The sequence below is a fragment of the Lithobates pipiens genome, unplaced genomic scaffold (assembly GCF_037356315.1).
Source record: "Lithobates pipiens isolate NorthernLeopardFrog02 unplaced genomic scaffold, aLitPip1_a1.2 Scaffold_3, whole genome shotgun sequence".
Classification (NCBI taxonomy): Eukaryota; Metazoa; Chordata; class Amphibia; order Anura; family Ranidae; genus Lithobates; species Lithobates pipiens.
Genome location: NW_027507790.1, coordinates 224,593,739 through 224,617,234, shown reverse-complemented (window position 1 = coordinate 224,617,234; position 23,496 = coordinate 224,593,739). Strand labels below are relative to the sequence as shown.

At 41.4% G+C, this 23,496-nt stretch overlaps 1 protein-coding gene across 1 annotated transcript in view; it reads right to left on the bottom strand.

The window, feature by feature from the left end:
- LIFR (LIF receptor subunit alpha) overlaps positions 1-23,496 on the bottom strand; it is a 163,349-nt gene that overhangs the window by 38,364 nt on the left and 101,489 nt on the right. Inside the window, exons 6-10 of the mRNA XM_077462828.1 lie at positions 21,844-22,018; positions 19,860-20,129; positions 11,779-11,908; positions 9,406-9,572; positions 312-457 (exon numbers count right to left, since the gene is read on the bottom strand). Coding sequence (XP_077318954.1) covers positions 312-457; positions 9,406-9,572; positions 11,779-11,908; positions 19,860-20,129; positions 21,844-22,018 — 888 coding nt within the window. The remainder of the gene's footprint in view (positions 1-311; positions 458-9,405; positions 9,573-11,778; positions 11,909-19,859; positions 20,130-21,843; positions 22,019-23,496) is intronic.

Below are 23,496 nucleotides of genomic sequence, written 5' to 3'. Positions count from 1 at the left end.
TCAAGTAGCCAGTGAAGTCAGCCTAAACTCTTGTCCAGCATACTTGTTTTATGTCAGTGACTGTGCTAGCGAGGCCAAGATTGGGATTCTCGTACTAAAGATCGGGAGTCTGGAGCACCAGTTCTCTATCACATGATCGGTGTGATAGCAGGCAGAACATTTATTTTTGTAATTTTTTTTTTCATACACTTTAGTTAAAATTTTTAGGATGAAATTTCCGATTGTGGTAAAATATGCTACTACAATTAATCAATATCTGAACAATGACCACAGGGGGATGATTATACAGCACTAAGGCGAAATCATATTACCCTTTCCACCTGTCCATGTGTTTTCCTGATTTCAGTCTCACAAAGGAGATTAACGGAAGTATAAGTCCCGGGTATAAACCATGAAAGGGACACATCAGTTGGGCTGAGGTCACGGATCCCAACTGTCTCCGCTGGAAACGGACAAACTAAATAATACAAAACACAAGAGATTATTATTATACAGGATTTATATAGTGCCAACAGTTTGCGCATTGCTTTACAGTGTTAGGGCAAACAGTACAGTTACAATGCAATTCAATACAGGAGGAAGCAGAGGGCTTTTTTTGATATAACACATGTTTTATCAGTGCTTTAATTTATGCTCTTTTACTGACTCGCTTGGTTAAATATTTAGAATTTTTTAAGACAGCAACCTGGAAAAAATACGCGTATTTCGAGCATGGACTTCACCCATGAATTTTTAAATTGAATATTTGTTTCTGGTCAGTGTCAAAACACATAGTCAGGCAACCAGTATTTAATAGTAACATTCATATTCCTCCCAGTTCAGGTGCCCTTGTTGGGGAGGACAGCAAGTAGGAGAAATCTGCCCAATAGGAACACAAAATGGCAACAAAATTCATAAAATCTCTAACATCTCCCCTTCGTTTCAGATTTGGGATTCAAAGTAGAACTAAAGGCAAAGCTTTTTTTCTAATTTTGGATAGAATATGGGAGGGTTATAGCCACTGTGACAGATAGATGTCTTGCGAGCTACCAATGATTATTATATCACATAGCGCTGCAATTGTTTATTTTTAGGATTATAAACCACTTTTTGCCAACTGTGTCTTATTGGAGAGATTTCGCTTCCCTTTCTCTCTCATAAAAAAAGAAAAGAATAGGAAGTGAGAGAGGAAATCCCTTCAAAGTGTCAGAATCCCTGGCTGTCACTAGAACTAGTGTCTGTATTAGATTTCCCCTCCGTACTTGTCCTGGTGGCAATCCAAAATTTGGGATTTTCTTTCACTTTTGATGATAACCGTAAACACGACAAAGATGAAAACTCGTTGGCACAGAAAAAAAAAAATCTGACAGGCATTCTAACCTCTCTTCACTCAAAAAAAAAAAAAAAAAAAAAAAAAAAAAAAAAAAAACTTAAAGCCCCAAAACAGCCTTAACTTTATTTGCTTTGAATAGAGCTAGGAAGGGGTTGAACCTACGCCAAGATTTTAATATGCCCGTATAGGGGAGGTTTCCAGACACTTCCTGTCAGGACAGGAAGTAATAGGGAATTTCTCCAAGTGGGGTATAGACAAGAAAACATTTTTAGTAGACTGACTAAGAGTTAGAAATTAGGTTTTCATTTCTGGCCATGCCTTCCTGTCCCAATGACAACCACAACCCTCATTTCTTGTACAGATGTCACAGGGAAAGAAATACGCAAGGTCACAGATACTAACAACATCTGACAAAAACGGCTCCCCACTTTAACCAAACAAAAATAAGTTGCATGTAGTTAGGCTTTAAAGGAAAACTGTATCTTTGGGACCAGCTAACCTTTAATGCAGGGTTCTCCAAACTTTCTAAACAAAGGTCCAGTTTACTGTCCTTCAGACTTTGGGGGGGGGGCCAGATTGTGGCTATCGGTCAGTGCCAGTGATAAGAATTGTGCCCCATCATTGGCCACCCATTGTTGGTTTCATTGGGAGAAACTGTGCCCCATCGCTGGTGTAATTGGTAGAAATTGCGCCCCATCATTGGCATCTTGGGAGGAATTGTGCCCCTTTGTTAGGGTGTCATTGGATGAAATAGTGTTCCAAGGGCCAGGTAAAAGCAACTAAAGGACCACATCTGGTCTCCAGGCCACAGTTTGGAGACTACTGCTTTAACGGATCCAGCAATTCCAGTGATTAAAGCCCACCTAGTCTTTTATACTCACCCTAATCCTCAATTCAGTGATCTTCATTGTGTGGCCCCATCAGGAGCCAAGTCTTCATCATGCCACAGTCCCACTCATTCCTAAGTGGAGAGCCATACTTTTAGTGGCCTCCAGTGGTCATGCAGAGCACAGCTCTTCACATAGTAATGAAATGGACCACAACATGCAGCCTGAAGAAGATCTAGCAAGGATGTTTTCAGAGGAAGGGCTGTGCCATGCCTGGCAAGAACACACAATGAATAACACCAGATCTAGGATGAAAGCAAGTATAAGACCAGGCAGCCTGCTGCATTCATTAAAAGACAACTTTTACCATTTTGCTTTAGGCATTTCCTTGGGAATGGTATTAAAAAGGATATCACTGAAGTTCCCTGCAACTAGTGAAATCTATAAACATGTATGGATTGTCCTTTATTGTTGGAAATAATTTTTTACATCCAGAAAGTAAGCGTGTGAGGGGGCGTGGCTACCGCGCAGCTGAATGGAAGTGTGATCGCTCAGCGCCGCTCCAGCCTAAGAAACCAGCAGCTTTAAGGACGACACTGTTCCTGGATAAAACACCCGGGGCAAGCTCAAAGAGGTCGCAGAGCCCACAGGATGGCCCGTAAAAGAAAAGGAGTGGCACAGCTGAAGAAACCTAAAGATTTCTTACCCCGAAAGACCGGGACATCTTCCAAGATGGCGCTGAGGCCGGAAACGGCTCTCCCTCCTCCACAGGCAGATCGCGGTCTGCAGCATCGAGCCCAGACACACAAACCGGCTCTGCTCACAATAAATCGGATGCATAAACACAGTTATCCCGCAGTCTGGCAAAATCAAAGCCTCGGATGGAGGATCTCATCCGGCAGCAGTGCACAGACCAGGATTCCATGGAAGACATGAGGGAGCTAGTGGACCCATTCACTGCATTTCCTACAATGGGTAAGCCCATTTCTGATACAACCCTCAAGGACATGTTAGTCTCCCTCCATAGCTCCATGCACAAGGACATGCTGCAATGTGTCTCTAACTTTAAAACTGAGCTAGGTGCACTAGGGGGGAGGGTGAACCATATCGAGACTAAAATGGGGGACTTTACTGCATCCCACAATACACTAATTGATGCCCACAATGACCACTCTGAGGAGCTCACATGGCTCAGGTCAAAGGTCGCGGACCTTGAAGATAGGTCAAGGGGAAACAACGTAAAGATTTGAGGGGTCCCAGAAACTGTTCTCCCCTCACAGCTTCCTATCATCCATCTCTGAAATGCACATAGCCTGCATCCACAGACTGCCTAAGCCATCATTTCTACCAGATAATATTCCCTGTGATGTCTTGATGTGTGTGCGCATTTATTTCAAGTAAAGGAACAACTGATGTCCGCATTCCACAAAAATCAACAACCCCCAGAAAGATTTGCACATATTCAGCCATTTGCAGATCTTTCTCAATTTACGATGCAAAAACGTAAATCTTTGTTACCAGTGACCAAGACTTTATGCAACCACAGTATTCAGTATCGCTGGGGATATCCTGTTAAACTGAAGGAAACACGACTGTAGTCTCAGATGTGAAGGAAGGGCTGGAATTACTGAGGTCCCTAAACATCCTAACTGATCAACCACCTACAGGCTCCTCCCCGCTGCAAAACTCAATACGAATGGCAAACGGTGACTAGAAAGAAGAGCAGTAAACAACATAACCCTAAAGCACCTAACCACAAAAATGGATTCATGCTCTTAATATAATGGTTCCGGATAAACTCTTGTGTTTCTAAGTTGTGAATTTTACCCCCTCCGAATTAAGGGCAGACTTACTGATCGCATATGGCTTTGAAAATTGTGTCATTTAATGTGAACGGCATTAACCACCCGGCCAAAAGATCGACTTGGAGGGAAGCACTTAACCTGCAAGCGGATATCTTATGTCTCCAAGAGACTCACTTCTCAGCCAACAACGCTCCTCATTTCCAAAATAAAAAGTTTCCCCACATTTTTTCCACACCAGCTCCCTCGAAACAGAAAGGAGTTCTCATTGCCATCAGAGAATCTGTGGCCTTTACTTTGTTAGACACTCACATAGACCCAGCAGGTAGATACCTCATACTTGTTGGAGAATTCACTAACAAACCTTTAACCATAGCAAACTTATACAGGCCGAAACTCTCACCAGATCCGCTTCTTGAAAAGACTTTATTGCAAAATAACTGATGTAAAAAAAGGCTCGCTGGTGATATGTGGGGATCATAACATTACAGCAGACCACATAATGGATACCACATCTAAGGCCAAAAGACCTTCCCCTTCACTACAGCCCATACTGCACTCAGAGGATCTCTGACATATGGAGATGCCAGCACGCCAACGAAAAAGACTATACCTATGATCCTGCTAGACAATTCTTACTCAAGAATAGATTTAATAGTTAATAAAATGCTCCTGCAGGCGGTCTCCTCCTCCGCCATACACAGCATCACATGGTCAGACCATGCCCCTGTGTCTGTCACGGTGGTGGAGGGGCATACCCAAAGTCCTGCTTACATTTGGAGAGCCAACTCTCATGTATTTTAAAAAGCTCCACATGTGGCAACTATAGAAAAAGAGCTTATCTGAGTTGTCTGCTATAAATGCCAATTCTGTAACTGATCCTGCAATGTTATGGTGCGCCCACAAGGCGTTCATTAGAGGGATTATCCTTCAGATTTGTGCTCGGGAGAAGAGGCAGAGGACACAAAAGCTAGACTCACTCATTAACGATCTCAAACTATTGGAAACTATAAATAAAAACAACTCAAATCCACACACTGGCCAAAAAATGTATCAACTTCGCTTAGATCTCAAACTCCTGCTCATTAATCAGTATGACAAACATATACAATTGCTAAAATGATCCCATTATTCAGCAGGCAACCGGGCAGGCAAATTCCTAGCTCAGAGACTTAAAACAGAACTAAAGCCAAAATTGCATATCTGCTACACCCTTCAGATAATCACAAAATATTCAACCCTAAGGAGATAGTGAACTCTTTTGCCCAATACTACTCAACACTATATAATCTCGACAAAGACCCCGGCACTCCCCAACCAACTGAAGAGAGTATACAGTCATTTCTAGCAAAAATCAAACTCCCATCTCAAACACACAACTTATGTCCCTCAATGCTCCCATATCGGAGTCTGAGTTCAAGAAAGCAATACGCACCCTTCCCTTGGGCAAATCAACAGGTCCTGACGGTCTACCTAATGACCATTATAAAATGTTTCAATCTAGTTTGGCCCCAACCTTACAGACGGTCTTATTCAGCTGCGGTGTCCTCTGCCTCGTTTCCCCTGAAAAGCTAAAAGCTTTTGTGGTGACGATTCCAAAACCAGGTAAAGAGCCTGTATCCCCCCAAAATTTTAGACCGATGTTAAGTTATATGCAAAGATTATAGCTCACAGGCTACTCCCAATACTTCCTTCTCTTATTAAATCAGACCAATCCGGCTTCACTCCAGGAAGACAGCCCTTTGAAGCCACCAGAAGAGTCCTTAATATTATGCAGTGCACTCGCTCCTGTTGGACGCCTTCTCTGCTCCTCTTTGGATACGGAGAAGGCATTCTACAGGATTCACTGGGGATACACGAGACACACATTGCAGAAGTTTGGTTTCACTGGACCCATCCTGTCTGCCATACTGGCCTTTTACTCCTCCCCCTGCAAACAAGTTTTCACATCCAATCTACTCTCCGATACCTTCACCATATCTAATGGCATGAGGCAGGGCTGCCCCCTTTCCCCCCCTCAATCTTCAACTTACTTCTGGAACCTTTAGTGGAGAGAATCAGAACCCATCCTAACATCTCAGGCTTTACCATTCAAGGACAATCCCATAACATAAATCTATTCGCAGATGATATTCTTTTTTTAACATCACCAAAGGTATCACTGCAACATGCACACAATACCCTTAACGAATTCAGCAAAATTTCATTCTTTAAAGTTAACTTTACGAAATCTATTGTTCTCGAAATGGGTATATCCCCCTCTGTAAAATATCAGCTACAAACAAAATTTCCATATGCATGGAGTGGTTCAGGCATTACTTACCTAGGCATAAAACTGACGAAAAACCTACAAAACCTAGCGGCAGCTACCTATGCACCGATTGATAAACTTTCCAAGGAAACAAAAAGACTAGCTAACATTGAATTGACGTGGATGGGACGCCTGGCCTCATTTAAGATGCTGCTCCTTCCACAACTACCGTACTTTGTCTTTAGAACCCTAACATTTCCAATACATAACACATATCAAAGCTTTATACGCCCTACTCTCCAATTAGGTTTAGAAATCTAAAAAACCAAGATGCGCTAAAGCTCTTTTGGTCAAACAGATTGGCAGGAGGTATGAGTTTTGTCGACATCAACGATTATTTTAGAGCCGCAACTCTCACACAACTCAAACACTGGTTTGACCCATCACCCGACTATGGTGCAACATCGAACAAGCTCTAAGCCCCGTTAAAAACCTGAAGGACTTACTACTCCTAGATGTTTGGAGACATTTTCCTTACATGGCTTGCCTCTCACCATTCAGGCATCATTGTTGGCCTGGAGGGATCTCTGTGAGATCCCGGTCCCAAACCACAACCAAATTGACATTCCTATATCTTTAACAATTTTAGTTCATGCTATTCCAAACGTAATCAGCACGGACTGGTATGACAAAGGCATTAAAACGATTGATGACCTCTACCTAAACAATGCCCACATTCCCCTTGCCTCACTGGAGAAACAATTTAACCTTTTGCCCTCTGATCTATATAAATACATTCAAATAACCCACTTTTTAGGATCTATTAAATCACATCATATACAGCTCCCAAAGAAAGTGTGGTGATTTTTCACCACAAGACCAACCCCCCCCCCCCCAAGGAATTTCCCTGTTCTACAACCTCTTTCAGCATAAACTAGATTTCATAAAATCCCACCCCTATTAAAAATGGGAGTTAGACCTGGGCATGAGTTTTACGAATGCACAATGGCAATGCGCATTTCGTTCAACTTACAAAGCTTCTAAATGTGTAAATCATTGGGAACTGTCCCAGAAGATAGCACTTGGGTGGTATCTTATGCCCTATAGACTATCTTGGAACACAGCACTCTCCGTTATGTTGTAGAAACTGTGGGGCAATAGGGAATTTGCTACATATGTTTTGAGCCTGCAAACATTTAACCAGTTTCTGGAATTCCATCTTCAGTATGATATCAACCATCACTGGGGTATTGACTCATCCCAACCTGTGTCTAGCAATATTGAACCTAGGTATTGAAACATTTCCTAATTCAGAACAGTGATCACTCACATCCTTCTAGGAGCAAGAACACTAATAGCAAAGCACTGGAAGGCAGACAAGGCACCAAATGTCTCAGAGGTTCTTACAACCACCCAAACCCATTATGCTTGCTTATGAATCTATACTAGCTAGTAGGTCCGGTCACAAGAAGCAGTTTGATAACCATTGGAAAATATGGATAGCGTGGACTAAAGATAATCAAAGCACTAGGTATAGAATTATTTGATTATCTCCCTATCAGATACCTGTACAAGCATTGGACGGTCAGACCATAGACTTGTCTTTCCCCTTCCCCACTTTTCATCTTATACTGCTATAATGTTGGATGCTTGCATTCATATTCAAGTTTACCTTTAGTATTACTCAGTCATGTTGACAGGGATAGAGAGAATGCTTATGTTTTAGATCATCTTCAACCATGATCAAATGTAAACTGTTGATGTAAAATATATGCTCTACTTCCTTTCAACTATTTTGGTAATATTACTGAAGTATTACTATATTTCATTTGTAATCTGTGAAAACTCAATAAAAACCATTTGAAAAAAAAAAAAAAAAAAAAGAAGAAGAATCCTGTGAAACAGGAGATTGCTTTATAATGATATATATTAATACCTAAACATAGCTGATGCCCCCTTCATGCAGTTAGTTTCTAAATTAAAGTATGAAAATTCTAAATCTATGGGATGGGGAATGTATAGCATGGTGGATGAAATGAGATGTTGTAGAACAAGGAACATACAGCATATAATATGGAATGAGACAGCAGTCATCGGGAATACACAGCATGGTGTACCAAATGAGGTAGTGGGGATATGGAGTGTACAGCATGGTATATGCAATGAGGAGATGCAAAATAGGGAACATTCAGCATGAGGCAGTGGGAAATAGGGAACATACAGAATAGTACATTGAATGGGGCGGTGGGAATAGGAGAGTACATCATACGGAATGAGGTGTTACAGAATAAGGAGTGTTCAGCAAGGTAAACAAAATTGGGCAGTGCAAAATAGGGGATATTCAGCATGGCATAAGAAATGGAGGGAGTAGGGAACATACAGCATGGTACATCAAATGAGGTGGCAGGAATAGGGAAGGTATAGCATGGTATACTGAATGCTGTGGTGGAAATAGGGAAGGTATAGCATGGTATACCGAATGAGGTGGTAGGAATAGGGAAGGTATAGCATGGTATACTGAATGGGGTGGTGGGAATGTAAAGCGTGGTATACCGAATGAGGCGGTAAGAACAGGAAAGGTACAGCATGGTGAATGGTACAAGGTATTGCAGAATAGGGAATGTACAGTTTGGCATATGGATCGAGAGGTTGTGGCCCAAGAAAACACACAGCATGGCATATGAAATGGAGCAGTGGGGGACAGGGAATGTACAATATGACATACAGAATCAAGCTTCGTGGTCCAGGGAATACACAGCACTGCATACAGCTGCAGATTATATACAATACAGCATGGCATATGGAATAAGGAGGTGAAGAAGAGGGAATTACAGCAATGCATACACAGTGAGGGGATGGAGAATAAGGAATGTAGAGCATTACATATAAATTAGGTCTCTCTACTGTACGTTCCTTTTGTCACTAAGACATATTTTGTATGCCAAACCCCCTCATTCCGTTTGCAATATTGTGCATTGCCTATTTCCCACCCAACATCATAAACGCAGGACCAACAAGATGCCACAGGGCTGCTCACTTCCCAGGAATATATATATATATATATATATATATATTTATTTTTATTTTTTCCCCTTATTCATCATCTCTTAGACAAAATGGGCATTTAATTGTTAATAAATAACTTAAAATCGCTGCCAACAAAAAGAAAGTTGCAGTACTCTACAATCATTCAGTAAGACTCATCCTACTTACTCCTTTCTCTGACATTAAAAGCCAGGGAAGTGTTAGCTGCTCCCAGGGGATTTGTACCAAGAAGCAGAAAATCGTATAAATCCTGCCCCTTTTTCACGTCCACGCTGCAGTTGTAATCTTCCTGATCTCCAGTGTACCCCGAACATGTCAGGTTAATTCCTGAGAAGCTGAAATAAAATTTTATAGGGTCATAGGGTCATAAATCAGTTTGCGGTCAAATACAGTGCAAGAGACCAAACACTAAAATCCCCAGTAGTGGTAAGTAGGATTAATCTTCTTTTACAGTATAATTACACACACATTATATATATATATATATATATATATATATATATATATATATATATATATATATATATATATATATATATATATATATATATATATACATATATATATATATATACATACATATATACACATATACACACACACACACATACATATACACATATACACATATACACATATACATACACACACGAAAAAAAAAAAAAAAAAAAGACACACCCGGCCATCCACATGACGTAAAAGGATATGCGATTCACCAGAGCAGATCACCTTCTTCCATTACTCTGCTGTCCAGTTCTGATGCTTACATGCCCATTGTAGGTGGTTTTAGCCATGGACATGTGTCAGTATAGGCTAAGACCTACACAAGGCTGGAATGGGCTACAAGACCATAGCCAAGCAGCTTGGTGAGAGGGTGACAACAGTTGGTGCGATTATTCACAAGAAATACAAAATAACTGTCAATCTCCCTCAGTTTGGGGCTCCATGCAAGATCTCACCTAGTGGAGTTTCAATGATCATAGGAAAGGTGAGGAATCAGCCCAGAACTACACAGAAGAATCTTGTCAATGATCAAGGCAGCTGGGACCATAGTCACCAAGAAAACAATTGGTAACACACTACATTGTGAAGGACTGAATTCCTGCAGCACCCGCTAGGTTCCCCTGCTCAAGGAAGCCCATGCACAGGCCCGTCTGAAGTTTGCTAATAAACATCTGAATGATTCAAAGAACTGTGTAAAAGTATTGTGGTCAGGTGAGACCAAAATCTAACTCTTTGGCATCAACTCAACTCGCTGTGTTTGGAAGAGAAGGAATGATGCCTATAACCCCAAGAACACCACCCCCACCTTCAAACATGGAGGTGAAAACATTATGCTTTGGGGGTATTTTTCTGCTAAGGGGACAGGACATCATCACATCAAAGGGATGATAAACGGGGCCATGCACCGTCAAATCTTGGGCGAGAACCTCCTTTCCTCTGCCAGGGCATTGAAAATTAGTTGTGGATGGGTATTCCAGCATGACAATGACCAAAACACACAGCCAAGGCAACAAAGGAGTATCTCAGTGGGCAAACATAAAAAAAACATCAGGGGATCAAATATAATTTTTCCCTCACTGTGTGTGTGTGTGTGTGTGTGTGTGTGTGTAAGTATACACACACACACACACACACACACAATTTTATCTTATTTTTATTTGGGGGGATGGGGTTGAAGCCACTTATAGCTGTTATTAACCCACTGAGTAAACTTTACATTAATAAACAGAGAGGATGGTGTAAAGTGCACCAGTGTCTGTTTTATAAAAAAAAAATGCAGCTATATACCTGTTTTCAGAGCACCGATCGGCGCTCACGTGCTCCACTGACTCTCTCCTCTCTCAGTCTGACACCTGCAGTGAGCTGGGCCAAGATTCGCCCACTGACATCAGTCAGGAGGGAGGAGGAGAGAGGCGGTGGGTCACGTGAGTGAAGATCAGCACTCTGTAAACAGGTATATAGCTGCATTTTTTTTTATAAAAACACAGACACTGGAGCACTTTACATTAATAAACAGAGAGGACAGGTTAAAAAATGAACAGTAATTTCAGCAGCAGAAGGGGAGGGGGCGGGCACGGACACTGAGCTGACAGGCAGGGAGAGGGGGGAGAGGATGAAGGAGAGCGGATGACGGAGGCATGTAAACTGACCACATGGTCAGGGTTCAGCAGCCATGATAAATGGTGGCCACTTCGCAAAGGGGAGGGCAGCACCAAGCAGGATCAGCCAGGTATTTCAGGTGATAGAAGGGGCCAAATGACGCAGCACAATCACTGTGCTGTATAACATGCTTTAAAGGAACAGGATTTTTTTTTACGTTAAACACTTTAATTTTTAAAACTTAAATCCCATAACCGCCTCTGCCCCCCAAACACCTACTATACCCATAAAATTAGCACTTTTTTGCTGTATAGTATATTAATATGCTCAATCCATACAGCTCTATCCTAAAAGGGTACGGACATGGATACCTACAGATCCACATACACATATCTTTTACAAAACACCCAAGATACTCTATTATGTAGATACATTTACCGTTCATATAATGAGTATTTTGTACCACGCTCTCCATATAATCCAGTGGGTCTGCCCGTTTTCCATGTACAGTTGATTATACTGAGATCAGGTGCTTCACAGCTAAGGTTTTGTGGTTCAACCGGAGGGTCTGCATGGGAGAAAACGCATACATACTTTTTATTTTATTTTTAAACATTTTGTTTATTCAGTGCGTTTCACTGCATGTTTTATGCTGATGTGACATAAATTGCACAGAATTTAGACAGTAGTGAAATACAATCTCCATGAGATAAAAAAAAAACAAACAAAAACAAAAAAAAAAAAACACAAAAACTGTTGTACAGATTAAAGAATGAAAAGTAGAGGGAGGGCCCATGGGCCAAACTACCCGAGTGTGCCACCAAATAACCAGTATAAGAAGATTAATGCCGTGGAAATTTACTTATGACAATTGATAAAAAATGTTCTTTAGCAAGGAACATACATTAATAATTATGCTACCAAAATCAGTGTTTGCTGCAAATTGCCCCCAGTAATTCTCCTGTTTCTTTTTGCTGGAGGCTGCAATTTTGTTGAGTCCCAGAGCAGCAGTTTAAGCAGAACCTAACCCTCTTTATTGTTTTCAGCCAAGGAAGTTGCCATCTGTCTGCAACTGCCATGATGCTACACATGTGATCAGTTACGACACCAGCCATTGGATGGCTTGACCGTTTGGTTGAGAACACAAGCAAATGTGACAGCATTCTTACAATGCCAGGAAAGTAATTGTTTTTTAAAACAGTTAAATCTATGCGTTTAGCTCCTCCTTAAAGAAGAGCTCCCCCCCCCCCCCAAAAATGAAAAGTCAGCAGCTAAAAATACTGTAGCTGCCGACTTAATATTAGGACAGGACACTTGCTTGTCCAGTTTTCCCGCAATGTCGTCACCCCAGCCAATTATTCAATCCTCTCTTGGGTGCTGCCACCATCATTCCTTGTAAGGGCTCCCTTCTGCGCATACGTGCTGCACTGTGCGAATGGCCCGGCAGGTGGGAAAATGAGGAGGGAGCCGAACTTCCGGGGGACGTCGCTGCAGTGAGGTCTCCCAGAAGTGGGAACGGGTACCTGTCCACTCCCTGCACCCACCGAAAGGTGCCCAATGTGGCAGCCGGGGGGGGGGGGGGGCAGAAGAAAAGCTTCCCCTTTTGGGTGAAGCACCACTTTAATCTTTAGGCTGTCAGCAGATCGGCCTCTACCAATTCGGCATAGTGCTGGAAAAAAATAGCGACTGAGCATGTGCAGAGCAGGGTGAGACTTGGAAGTAAACCCATCGATTTAACAGTTTTAAAAAACAGTTACATTTCAATCACGTTCCAGAATGTAAGTGTCACATTGGTTGTGCTCTCAACCAAACTTTCAAACCATCCAACGGCTGGTATCATAACTGATTACATGTGCAGCATCATGGCAGTTGAAGATTAAAACAGGCCAAGATGGCAGCTTCCATGGCTGAAAATAATAGGGTGGTGTGGCTCCACTTTAATTTTCTCTAAAGTTAGATTTTAAGCACTGGTCTTTGTAACCCAACACTCTTAAAAAGAACCAAAGGGTTGAACTATTCAACAAACCAAGCTGGAGGGGAGAGGTTATATCTGGAGCATTCAGGGAGGGTCCGTGAAGGTATATGCGACAGAGAACAATGGAGTAAAGAAAAAAGGAGAGAGCAAAAAAAAAAAAAAAAAAGGCATAAGATGACGCCATCAACACATACTTACTAGTACTATGGCTAAACTGGGTCTGAATGCTACATTTGCATAAACATGGTAAGTAACTATAAAGTAGCACAGAACAAGAGGTGGAAGGGAAAAATCTAGGAACATTGTGTTATCTTCTAGAAATGCGCATTTAGAAAAAGGAAATTGGTCCAAACGGGCAAGGTACAGTGGCTCAACGTAAAAAACTAAAGACAAAAATTTAACATCTAATGCAACTGTCCTAATGTTCACTCCGTTTTACTCGTACTTGTACTCTTCTACCTGGCTTTATGGATACATATGGCCCTCCTGATCCTTCTATATGGCCCTCAGCTGGTTTGCAGATTTTATCTAAAACACTAACCCAGCTGTTCCCCAGCTGATAAATACTTAATTTCCTTCCTTAATATTTAAGCTCATGTCAGGAAATGATGTAAGGCCCATTTTCTCTTGGATAAAGTTGTAAATTGTGATTATGACTATTAGTTAGCAAAGTGCTGTAATCTTTCTGTGAAATCAGTTAGGTGTGTCCCACAGAAGACGTAATGTGACCTCTTTAAAGGCCAAAATGGATGTCAAATCCATGATATGAGTAGAGTATGCAGGGAAACATACTTTTTTTTTTAAAGGTCTTACTGCGTGTGAGTGTTTTCAGATCCCAAAGCCGCAAAATTCACACCTAAAACTCTACATTATTTCACATCAAACTTCAATTGTGTTTTTATAGTATAAGTAAAAGCCCATCTTTTTTTTTTTTTTTTTTTTTTTTTTTACTTAGAGAGGGATTAGAACACCTGTCAGGTTATATTGCTATCTGTGCAACTCCCCGTTGGAGAGATTCCCCCTCTCTATTCGTCTTGTTTATCATTATCACCACGAGCGCAAGTAAAAGAAAATCCTAAATTTTGGGTTGATATCAGAATCCTAAGGGGAAAACATCCAAAGGGGGACACTAGTTCTGGTGACCCTGGAAACACACAGGATCCCCTCACTTTAGAGGGATCTCATCTCACTTCCTGGTTTGGCTATGGGGCAGGAAGGAACAATCGCCCCAGTCAGACACAGATGGTTAAATAAATGAAAATACAAGTTTTATAACCCTCTTCTACTCTATCCAAAATAAGAACAAAACATTTTGCCTTTAGCTGCACTAATGGGTCCTTATTATTTCTACTGCGGGATACACATGATTAATTCCAGAAAAGTATTCAGGCACTCTGGTAATTAAAACAAGTCTCAAACTGCATGTCTTGGAAAAATAAAAAAATAAAAAACTGCAGAAAACATGCTCATTTCCCTTGTTTTCTTTTTGAAAATGTTTTAAAATAAAGAAAAATACCTGGTGATCCTACCAGAAATTTAGTAACCAACCTGCCTTTGCTGGCTGACAACATAGCCTCTGCTGCACTGAAATCATAAGTGAAAATCAACAGCTCTGCCTTAGTCCTCCCCTGTTTGACTAAAAAAGCCTTACTGCCATGCCTGTCTGCCCATTCTGCATCAGCTTTCTTTCCCACGCAATCAATGGTGCCGCTTTGACTCTCCAAAGCCTACCCAGCAAGTGCATTTAGGGTAAAGGCCTCTGGAAGATGTAGTTCTTGAGACATGGCTACAGAAGTATGCACAATGCAGGGTAAGGCAATTCTAAATATGGTGCACTACAACACGCGTCTCTGGGGTCTGTTAGGTTAGTGCAGTGGTCTCCAAACCTTGGCCCTGAAGCTGAACTTGAGGCATTATTCTGGCCCTTGAGGCATTATTCCTGCCACCAACAATGGGGTACTATTCCTTCCACTGACAATGATGGGGCATAATTCCTTCCACGAACAAAAATGAGGCACTATTCCTCCCACTAACACCAAATATCCTTCCCCTAATACCAATAGTCAGGCATTGATCACTCCCTCTGGGCACAGTCTGGTCCCCCTAAAATCTGAAGGACATTAAAGTGTCCCTTTCGTTAACCACATCCTGCCCAGCCTATAGCAAAATGATGGCCAGCTGTGGCTTTCCTGTTCTGACTGGACATCACATGGCATCCTTCAGAACATGCTGGTCACGCGCGCCCCCATGGCGATCAATGGTGCACCACATCTCTGATCACAGTAAAGAGTCTATGACATAGGCCCTTTACCATTTGAACTGTGCCCAAACACAGCTGATCACAGTGTAACTAGGAAGTGGCAGTTATTGTCATTCCTCTACTCACGCTGACCGGGGGGGGGGGGGTACCTGCACTGATCAATGGAATGATTATCAGTGCAGCCCCATAAGCAATGCCCACCAGTGTCCATCAGTGATGCCTGCAAGTGCCACATAACAGTGCACATAAAATTTGCCCATCAGTGCTGCATATTAGTGCCTCCTCAGTGCCCATTACTGCAACCTCATCAGCGCACATCAGTGAAGGAGAAAAATTACTTATTTACAAAATTTAATAACAGAAACAAAGAAGAACTTTTTTTTTTCAATTATTTTCAGTCTTTTTTAATTTATCAAAAAATAAACTCAGCGGTGATTAAATACCACCAAAAGAAAGCGCTATCCGTCTAAAAAAAAAATGCTAAAAATGTTGTTTGGGTACAGTGTTGCATGACCGTGCAATTGTCATTCAAAGTGTGAGAGCGCTAAAAGCTGCAAAAATTGGCTTATGCAGGAAGGGGGTAAAAGTGCCCGGTATTGAAGTGTTTAAAAAGTTTGAAGACCCATGGGTTAGTATATGGGGGTCAATATGACACCACAACTTCCTAATGCACAGCACACCAAAATCGATAAGTGTAAATGAGTCCTAAATGTTTGGGAGGGGATTAGTATTTTTGATGTATAATAAGCCTTTTGCTTGGGGTCATTGTTAATTTTGGCAGCGAATCTTGATTTAGTTCTAGTTTTAGTCTTAAGACTAAAATTTTAGTTTTAGTCCCATTTTAGTCGTATTTAGTCGACTAAATCTCCAGTACATTTTAGTTGAATAAAACGTATTTGTTTTAGTCGTCTAAAATCGTATGGGTGCAATTAAATTGTAATGCATTAGTTAACATTTATCTACAATTTCCAAACTCATTATATACTTCTGGAATGAAAAAATCGAATACATTATTTATGTTCTTGAGGTATGAACATGCAATACAGACCAGTGTTAATTTTGAAGTCAAATTTCAATGCAGTTTTAGTCTTAGTCTCTTGACTAAAATGGTATTTTAGTCCCATTTTAGTCTTGACTAAAATTCCATTTTAGTTTTAGTCATATTTTAGTCATCTCAGTTGTTTTATAGTTGTATAGTATTCATTTAGTCGACTAAAATGTTTTATTCGACAAAATTAACACTGCTTGGGGTTCAACTTTTTCAGAAAAGCACGGTAATCCTCCTTCTTATCCCATTTAATATTAACTGTTTTTAGGCTGCTGTAAGCCCTTTAGAGAGCAGATGTGAAGACTTGCGCAGAAATTCAGACTTCTGAAGGTAAAGCTGGTTCTTACACAGTAAAATATTTATGATAGGGACTTTTAGATATGCATCCTAGGAAAGTATTAATCCAACATGAGAATAATATTTTCATAAAAAAAAAAATATATATATATATATATATATATACTGTGCCTTGCGAAAGTATTCGGCCCCCTTGAACTTTTCAACCTTTTGCCACATTTCAGGCTTCAAACAAAGATATAAAAATTTTTTTTTTTTTGAAGAAACACCAACAAGTGGGACACAATTGTGAAGTGGAACAAAATCTATTGGATATTTTAAACTTTTTTAGCAAATAAAAAACTGAAAAGTGGTGCGTAAAAAATTATTCGGGCCCTTTACTTTCAGTGCAGAAAACTCACTCCAGAAGTTCAGCGAGGATCTCTGAATGATCCAATGTTGTCCTAAATGACTGATGGTGATAAATAGAATCCACCTGTGTGTAATCAAGTCTCTGTATAAATGCACCTGCTCTGTGATAGTCTCAGGGTTCTGTTGAAAGCGCAGAGAGCATCATGAAGACCAAGGAACACACCAGGCAGGTCCGTAATACTGTTGTGGATAAGTTTAAAGCCAGATTTGGATACAAAAAGATTTCCCAAGCTTTAAACATCCCAAGGAGCACTGTGCAAGCGATCATTTTGAAATGGAAGGAGTATCAGACCACTGCAAATCTACCAAGACCTGGCCGTCCCTCTAAACTTTAAGCTCAGACAAGGAGAAGACTGATCAGAGATGCAGCCAAGAGGCCCATGATCACTCTGGATGAACTGCAGAGAACTACAGCTGAGGTGGGAGAGTCTGTCCATAGGACAACAATCAGTCGTACACTGCACAAATCTGCCCTTTATGGAAGAGTGGCAAGAAGAAAGCCATTTCTCAAAGATAGCCATAAAAAGTCTTGTCTAAAGTTTGCCACAAACCACCTGGGAGACACACCAAACATGTTGAAGAAGGTGCTCTGGTCAGATGACACCAAAATCGAACTTTTTGCCCACAATGCAAAGCGATATGTTTGGCGTAAAAGCAACACAGCTCATCACCCTCAACACACCATCCCCACTGTCAAACATGGTGGTGGCAGCATCATGGTTTGGGCCTGCTTTTCTTCAGCAGGGACAGGGAAGATGGATGCAGCCAAATACAGGACCATTCTGGATGAAAACCTGTTGGAGTCTGCAAAAGACCTGAAACTGGGACGGAGATTTATCTTCCAACAAGACAATGATCCCAAACATACAACAAAATCTACAAAGGAATGGTTCACAAATAAACGTATCCAGGTGTTAGAATGGCCAAGTCAAAGTCCAGACCTGAATCCAATCGAGAATCTGTGGAAAGAGCTGAAAACTGCTGTTCAAACACGCTCTCCATCCAACCTCACTGAGCTTGAGCTGTTTTGCAAGGAAGAATGGGCAAGAATTTCAGTCTCTCGATGTGCAAAACTGATAGAGACATACCCCAAGCAACTTGCAGCTTTATACGCAGCAAAAGGTGGCTCTACAAAGTATTAACGCAAGGGGGCCGAATAATTTTGCACGCCCCACTTTTCATATTTTTATTAGTTAAAAAAGTTTCAAAAATCCAATAGATTTTGTTCCACTTCACAATTGTGTCCCACTTGTTGGTGATTCTTCACAAAAAATTAAAATGTTATATCTTTATGTTTGAAGCCTGAAATGTGGCAAAAGGTTGAAAAGTTCAAGGGGGGCGAATACTTTCGCAAGGCACTGTATATATATTACTTTTATTACAAAACTATTAACGTTCATTATTCCCTTAATAAAATATGTTGGGTTGCAAAGAATACATTGGAAAGCTTAAAAGCATCCCAACAATATGTTAATAGTGATTCTCAACCAGGGTTCCTCCAGAGGTTGAGAATTCAGCATTGGGCCATTTCTGCCTCTCGAATAAGTTCCCACTGACACCATTGATCTTTTGAGCTATCTGTAAGGAGGTATTTCTTCCCAATGACCACAAGTGTAAGGACCATTCTTCCCACTGACCATCACACTAATGTATCATGAGTTGTAAATTTCTCATTTTTTAGCAGGGGTTCCCCAAGACCGGAGAACTATTTCAAGGGTTCCTCTGTGTTGAAAAGGTTGAGAAAGGCTGGTCTACGCATTTCACATGTATCCCACAAAACACGTAGACTATTAAATAACACACTGTTAGGATGTTTTGAGTTTTCACATGTATACTTTGCAATCCAACATCTTTTATTCTGTGATTAGTGGAAATTACCAATTTTGTAATTAAAATAATATGGTTTTATATGACAACATGTAGAATTTATACTTTCCTGGGATGCATATCTAAAAGTCCTTAGCAATACTATTATTTTATTAATTGTGATGATGCCATTTTACATTTACGATGAGGTGACTCCACATCCATTTCCATTGCCTTGCTTACATTTGGTGCTTACACAGTCTACATACAAAGATATCATCCCTAATTTCCTAATAGAGTGGAACTATATATTTTTTATTATTCGGTGAAGTCAGCCAACAGAAAAAAAAAATATTTCCAGTTAACTGGGAAAAGAAAGAATGAAGGAAAGGATGGTGAAAGAAAAAGTTTAGTAAAGTGGATTTTTACACAGAGCTTTAGAGTTGCTAAGTAGGGATCGAGAGAGAGCTGTAAAATGAGAGCGCTTACATTTGCCTCTACACCAGGAATGGGACAAGGGGTGGGTAGGAGGGACAGCTGCCCTGGGCATAATGGTTTATAGCAGAGGTGCCCTGACTAACCCTAAGGGAAGGGGGGCACAGTATGGCATCTTTGCCCTGGGTGCTGGACGATCTTGTCCAGGCACTGCTCTACACAGGTACTGTTAGATGGGATAAAAAGTGGAATAGCATGGGTGAATTGGTACAACACAACATACTCACATCCTACAAAAACTACAGTTCCAGCCATGTAGTCGTCCACATTGGTGTTGCAGAGGATGTTGTCCCCACTAGACTCTGACTTGCTCATGTTGAAGAGCCGGATACCACCAACATTGCTGCTGCCAAGCTGGATTGCAGGATAGTTAGTACCATTAAAATGGATTGACTCTACTATGTCTCCCTCTGCTACTTTACAGCAGACGGTCATGTTGGAGCCGACAAGAAGCACCTTATCGACAGGAAACATGGACTCCTCTATGCTGGTGTCACCTATGTGGGTCAAAAACACAAGCACATTCATTAATACCATACTGCCTAAAATCAGATGGGATACTCATTTTTAGAAGCTCAGTATGTCCTGTGTTCATTACTACACACACACACAAACAGCCGACTGGCTGCCTATTCTGTAAATATGACTCCCCACATACAAATCCCATTTTGCATATTTAAACAAGGATTCTGAATACTAGTTGAAACCGCCCATTCTGGCCTGCACAATACACCTTCCTTGATAACTGGAAGCATGAAAGCATGAAGGGTATATGAAGCAAGATGGACTGCAGGAAAAGCCATTTGCATTACCAACTGCTCTTACAAGAACGGAGATTATATCTAAACATTTGTCAGCAGCCTTAATAAACAACTGATTAAAAAAATCAATGTCACCAGTATACACTTTCCTGGGTTTGGGTAATCGAAATAGAGGATTTACACACTCACCAGTGGTGGCCCTGTCCACTAGGGGCACACCGGTGCCGCCTCCCCCATCAATGCATCAAGCCCCCTGATCTACATACAGGGTGCCGTACGCATGGATTTCAATGGGGGGGGGGGGGATTGGGGGGTTGAAGCACATGATTAGAGCCTGAAGCTCTAATGGGCTTTAAAATAGGGTGGACTCAGGGCGCAGACGGGGAAGGGGTAGTGGTTGTTTGACACGCCCCCCCAAAACACATCAGCCTCCACTGACACCCACTTATACTGAAACACTATTGACGTTGAAAGTAATGCTCTATCATAGTGATACCAGAAGGAAAGGACTGCATGTACTCTAGAGCATGAACATGAACATAAAATATATAATTAAAACGCAAACCAAAACATAAAAAATTAACTTTTTAGAAATTCTTGCAGGATAAAAATAAGCCATTATTTTCTATTTATTACTATTATTATACAGGATTTAGATAGTGTCAGTTTGCTTATAACAAGTAAATAAGCAAAATGTAACTTTGTCGAGACCACTGGGGGACATAGGCAGTCTTAAAACCTCAGGTTATAGCATATCTGGCACTTGGGGCGCTCCTATGTTTTAAGTCACCCACCTCCAGCAAACAAATGGTATGGAGAAATAAAGCGGCACAGCAGGCCAAACTCTTTTTACCCATAAAATATGCTTTAATGACTGTGCTACAAGCAAGAGAGCAAAGCTGGCCATACAACTATAGATTATCTGAAGAATTTCTATGGTTAGATAGAAAAAAGTGGGAGATTCCTCCATCCACACAATTTAGCGAACATGAAGAAATCTGTTGCACGTTTTCCATCAAACCATAGAAAATCTGCAGATAATCTATAGGTGTATGGCCAGCTTTAGGGCTCGTTGGTCTATGGAGAGCAACCTGCATTAAGATAACTCTTCAGAGAGCATTTGACAGGTGGTGAGGAGCAGTTGTATCGCCTCCTCACTGCTTGCTTTAACAGGCCCCCCTTCCAACACAGACCTCTCAGTATAGACTCCCTTTGCCCCAGCACACCCCCCCCCCCCCCCACCTTCCCCAGCAAAGACTCCTCAGTACAGACAACCCCCCCCCCCAGAACTGTAGGAACAGACAACACTCTAGATAAAACAGTGGGAGCAGGGAAAAGACCTCCTCTCCGCGGAGGTCCTGCTGTCCCTAAAGCAGCAGGTGTTGGCTCACTGGGGGTGCCGCGGCCCCTTGACAGTCATTTTATGTGTTACAATAAACACTGCCATTACCTTGTGTTGTCTTTATGGCGCTCCATTTACTATGCTGGATCTCTCCATAGTAGGCATCATCATGGACGAAGCATCGGATCCTTACAGAGTGCGACGTGCAATTCAAAGGAAAGTCTGAGGTCCAATTCCAATGGAACCTAGTCTTGCTTTCATTCCAGTGTACCGTGAAGGTTTCCTAAGTGCAGAGCACAAACTGACTATAAGTTTTGTTGGCAATGCTGGTTGGACACACAACGCTGTACAGCCCCCTGACAAACAACAACAACAACAACATGGTCTGGCCTAAAGTATTCCTCAGGCAACTGCAAAAGCTGAAGTGCTGCCAACTTGACTAACATGCGACTACAAATTAAAGAGAACTTCGGTCCCTCCTTTAGTGGCTCCGCTCCCCCTGCGGTGCCACCTTTATGGTGTGTGTACAGAAGTGTGAAAGGGCTCTGTCCTGCATTTGGGTCCTGGCAGAGTCCTGTGTAGATTGCACTGCACATTATAAAACAGGAAAATAGAGAAGTCTAGGCAATTGGAGGTTGCTACAATGTCTGACTGCAGGTCTTTTTCTGCAAATACAAATGTATGTTCTAGCCTTTGAGATTTAATTGACAGGGAGATATCCATTTTTTTTTTTTTTTTTTGCTTAGATAACATTAAAATATTGCAAATGATTGTGGTCCACGAAAAAATAGCCAGCATCCGGTGTGATAAACAGGCCAGGTTTGAACGGGTCTGGACACCCTGGATTAATTATCTCCAATTGCCATTTTGAGGGAGACTTTCTAGGGTCGAGCCGAGTGGAGCCAGTTTTCTTTTCTCCACTTACTTTTCCCTAGGTTTATTTTTCTTTCTCCTTCTATATCCCGTTGCGTCTTCCTCTGATGTGTACTGAATACCATACCCTGACTGCACTTTAAAATTTTTATAAAGTTATTATAGATGTTATTTATCTCTCTAGTTTGGGTTAATGGGACCATAGTTTGTACTGCATTTGTTGCCATCTCACCTTAGACCTGACTATGGGCCTATACCCTAGCATGGGGTTGGCATTTGCCTACCTTTGATTTTGAGAGCTCAATTAAAGCAGAACTTTAGTCCTGCTAGATCACTTCAGTCTGGCCCCTTTTGCAGGTATAGCCATGTAAAACATTATAAATAAGTGCCTATACTGTAACACTGTCTCACCCTGCTCTGCACATGTTCAGTTGCTCTCCATTTTTACGCACTGCCGAGTTTGTAAAGGCCAATCTGCTGACAGCCTTAAAGTGAAATTAAACCCTTTACAGCCATGGAAGTGGCTTCTGTTTGACCTGTAACTGCCATGCATTTGATGGTTTGACAGCTGGATAGAGGACATAAGCAAATGTAAGCCCTTGTACACGCGGTCGGAGATTCCGACAACCAAATCCGTCTGAGTAATTCCGACGGAGTAATTCCGGAAGAGGTCCAGAAGTGATGTTACATACACACGGTCAGACTAAGTTGTCGGAAAATCTGATTGTACATAACGTGATGACATTATTTCGTTACGACAGGACTACGTTCAGGCTAGTAGCCAATAGCTTTGGTCTAGGAATTTGATCTGAGCATGTGTGGCACTTTGTCCGTCGGAGTAGGCTACACATGATCGGAGTATGTCCGATCGGAGCATTTTGACGGAAA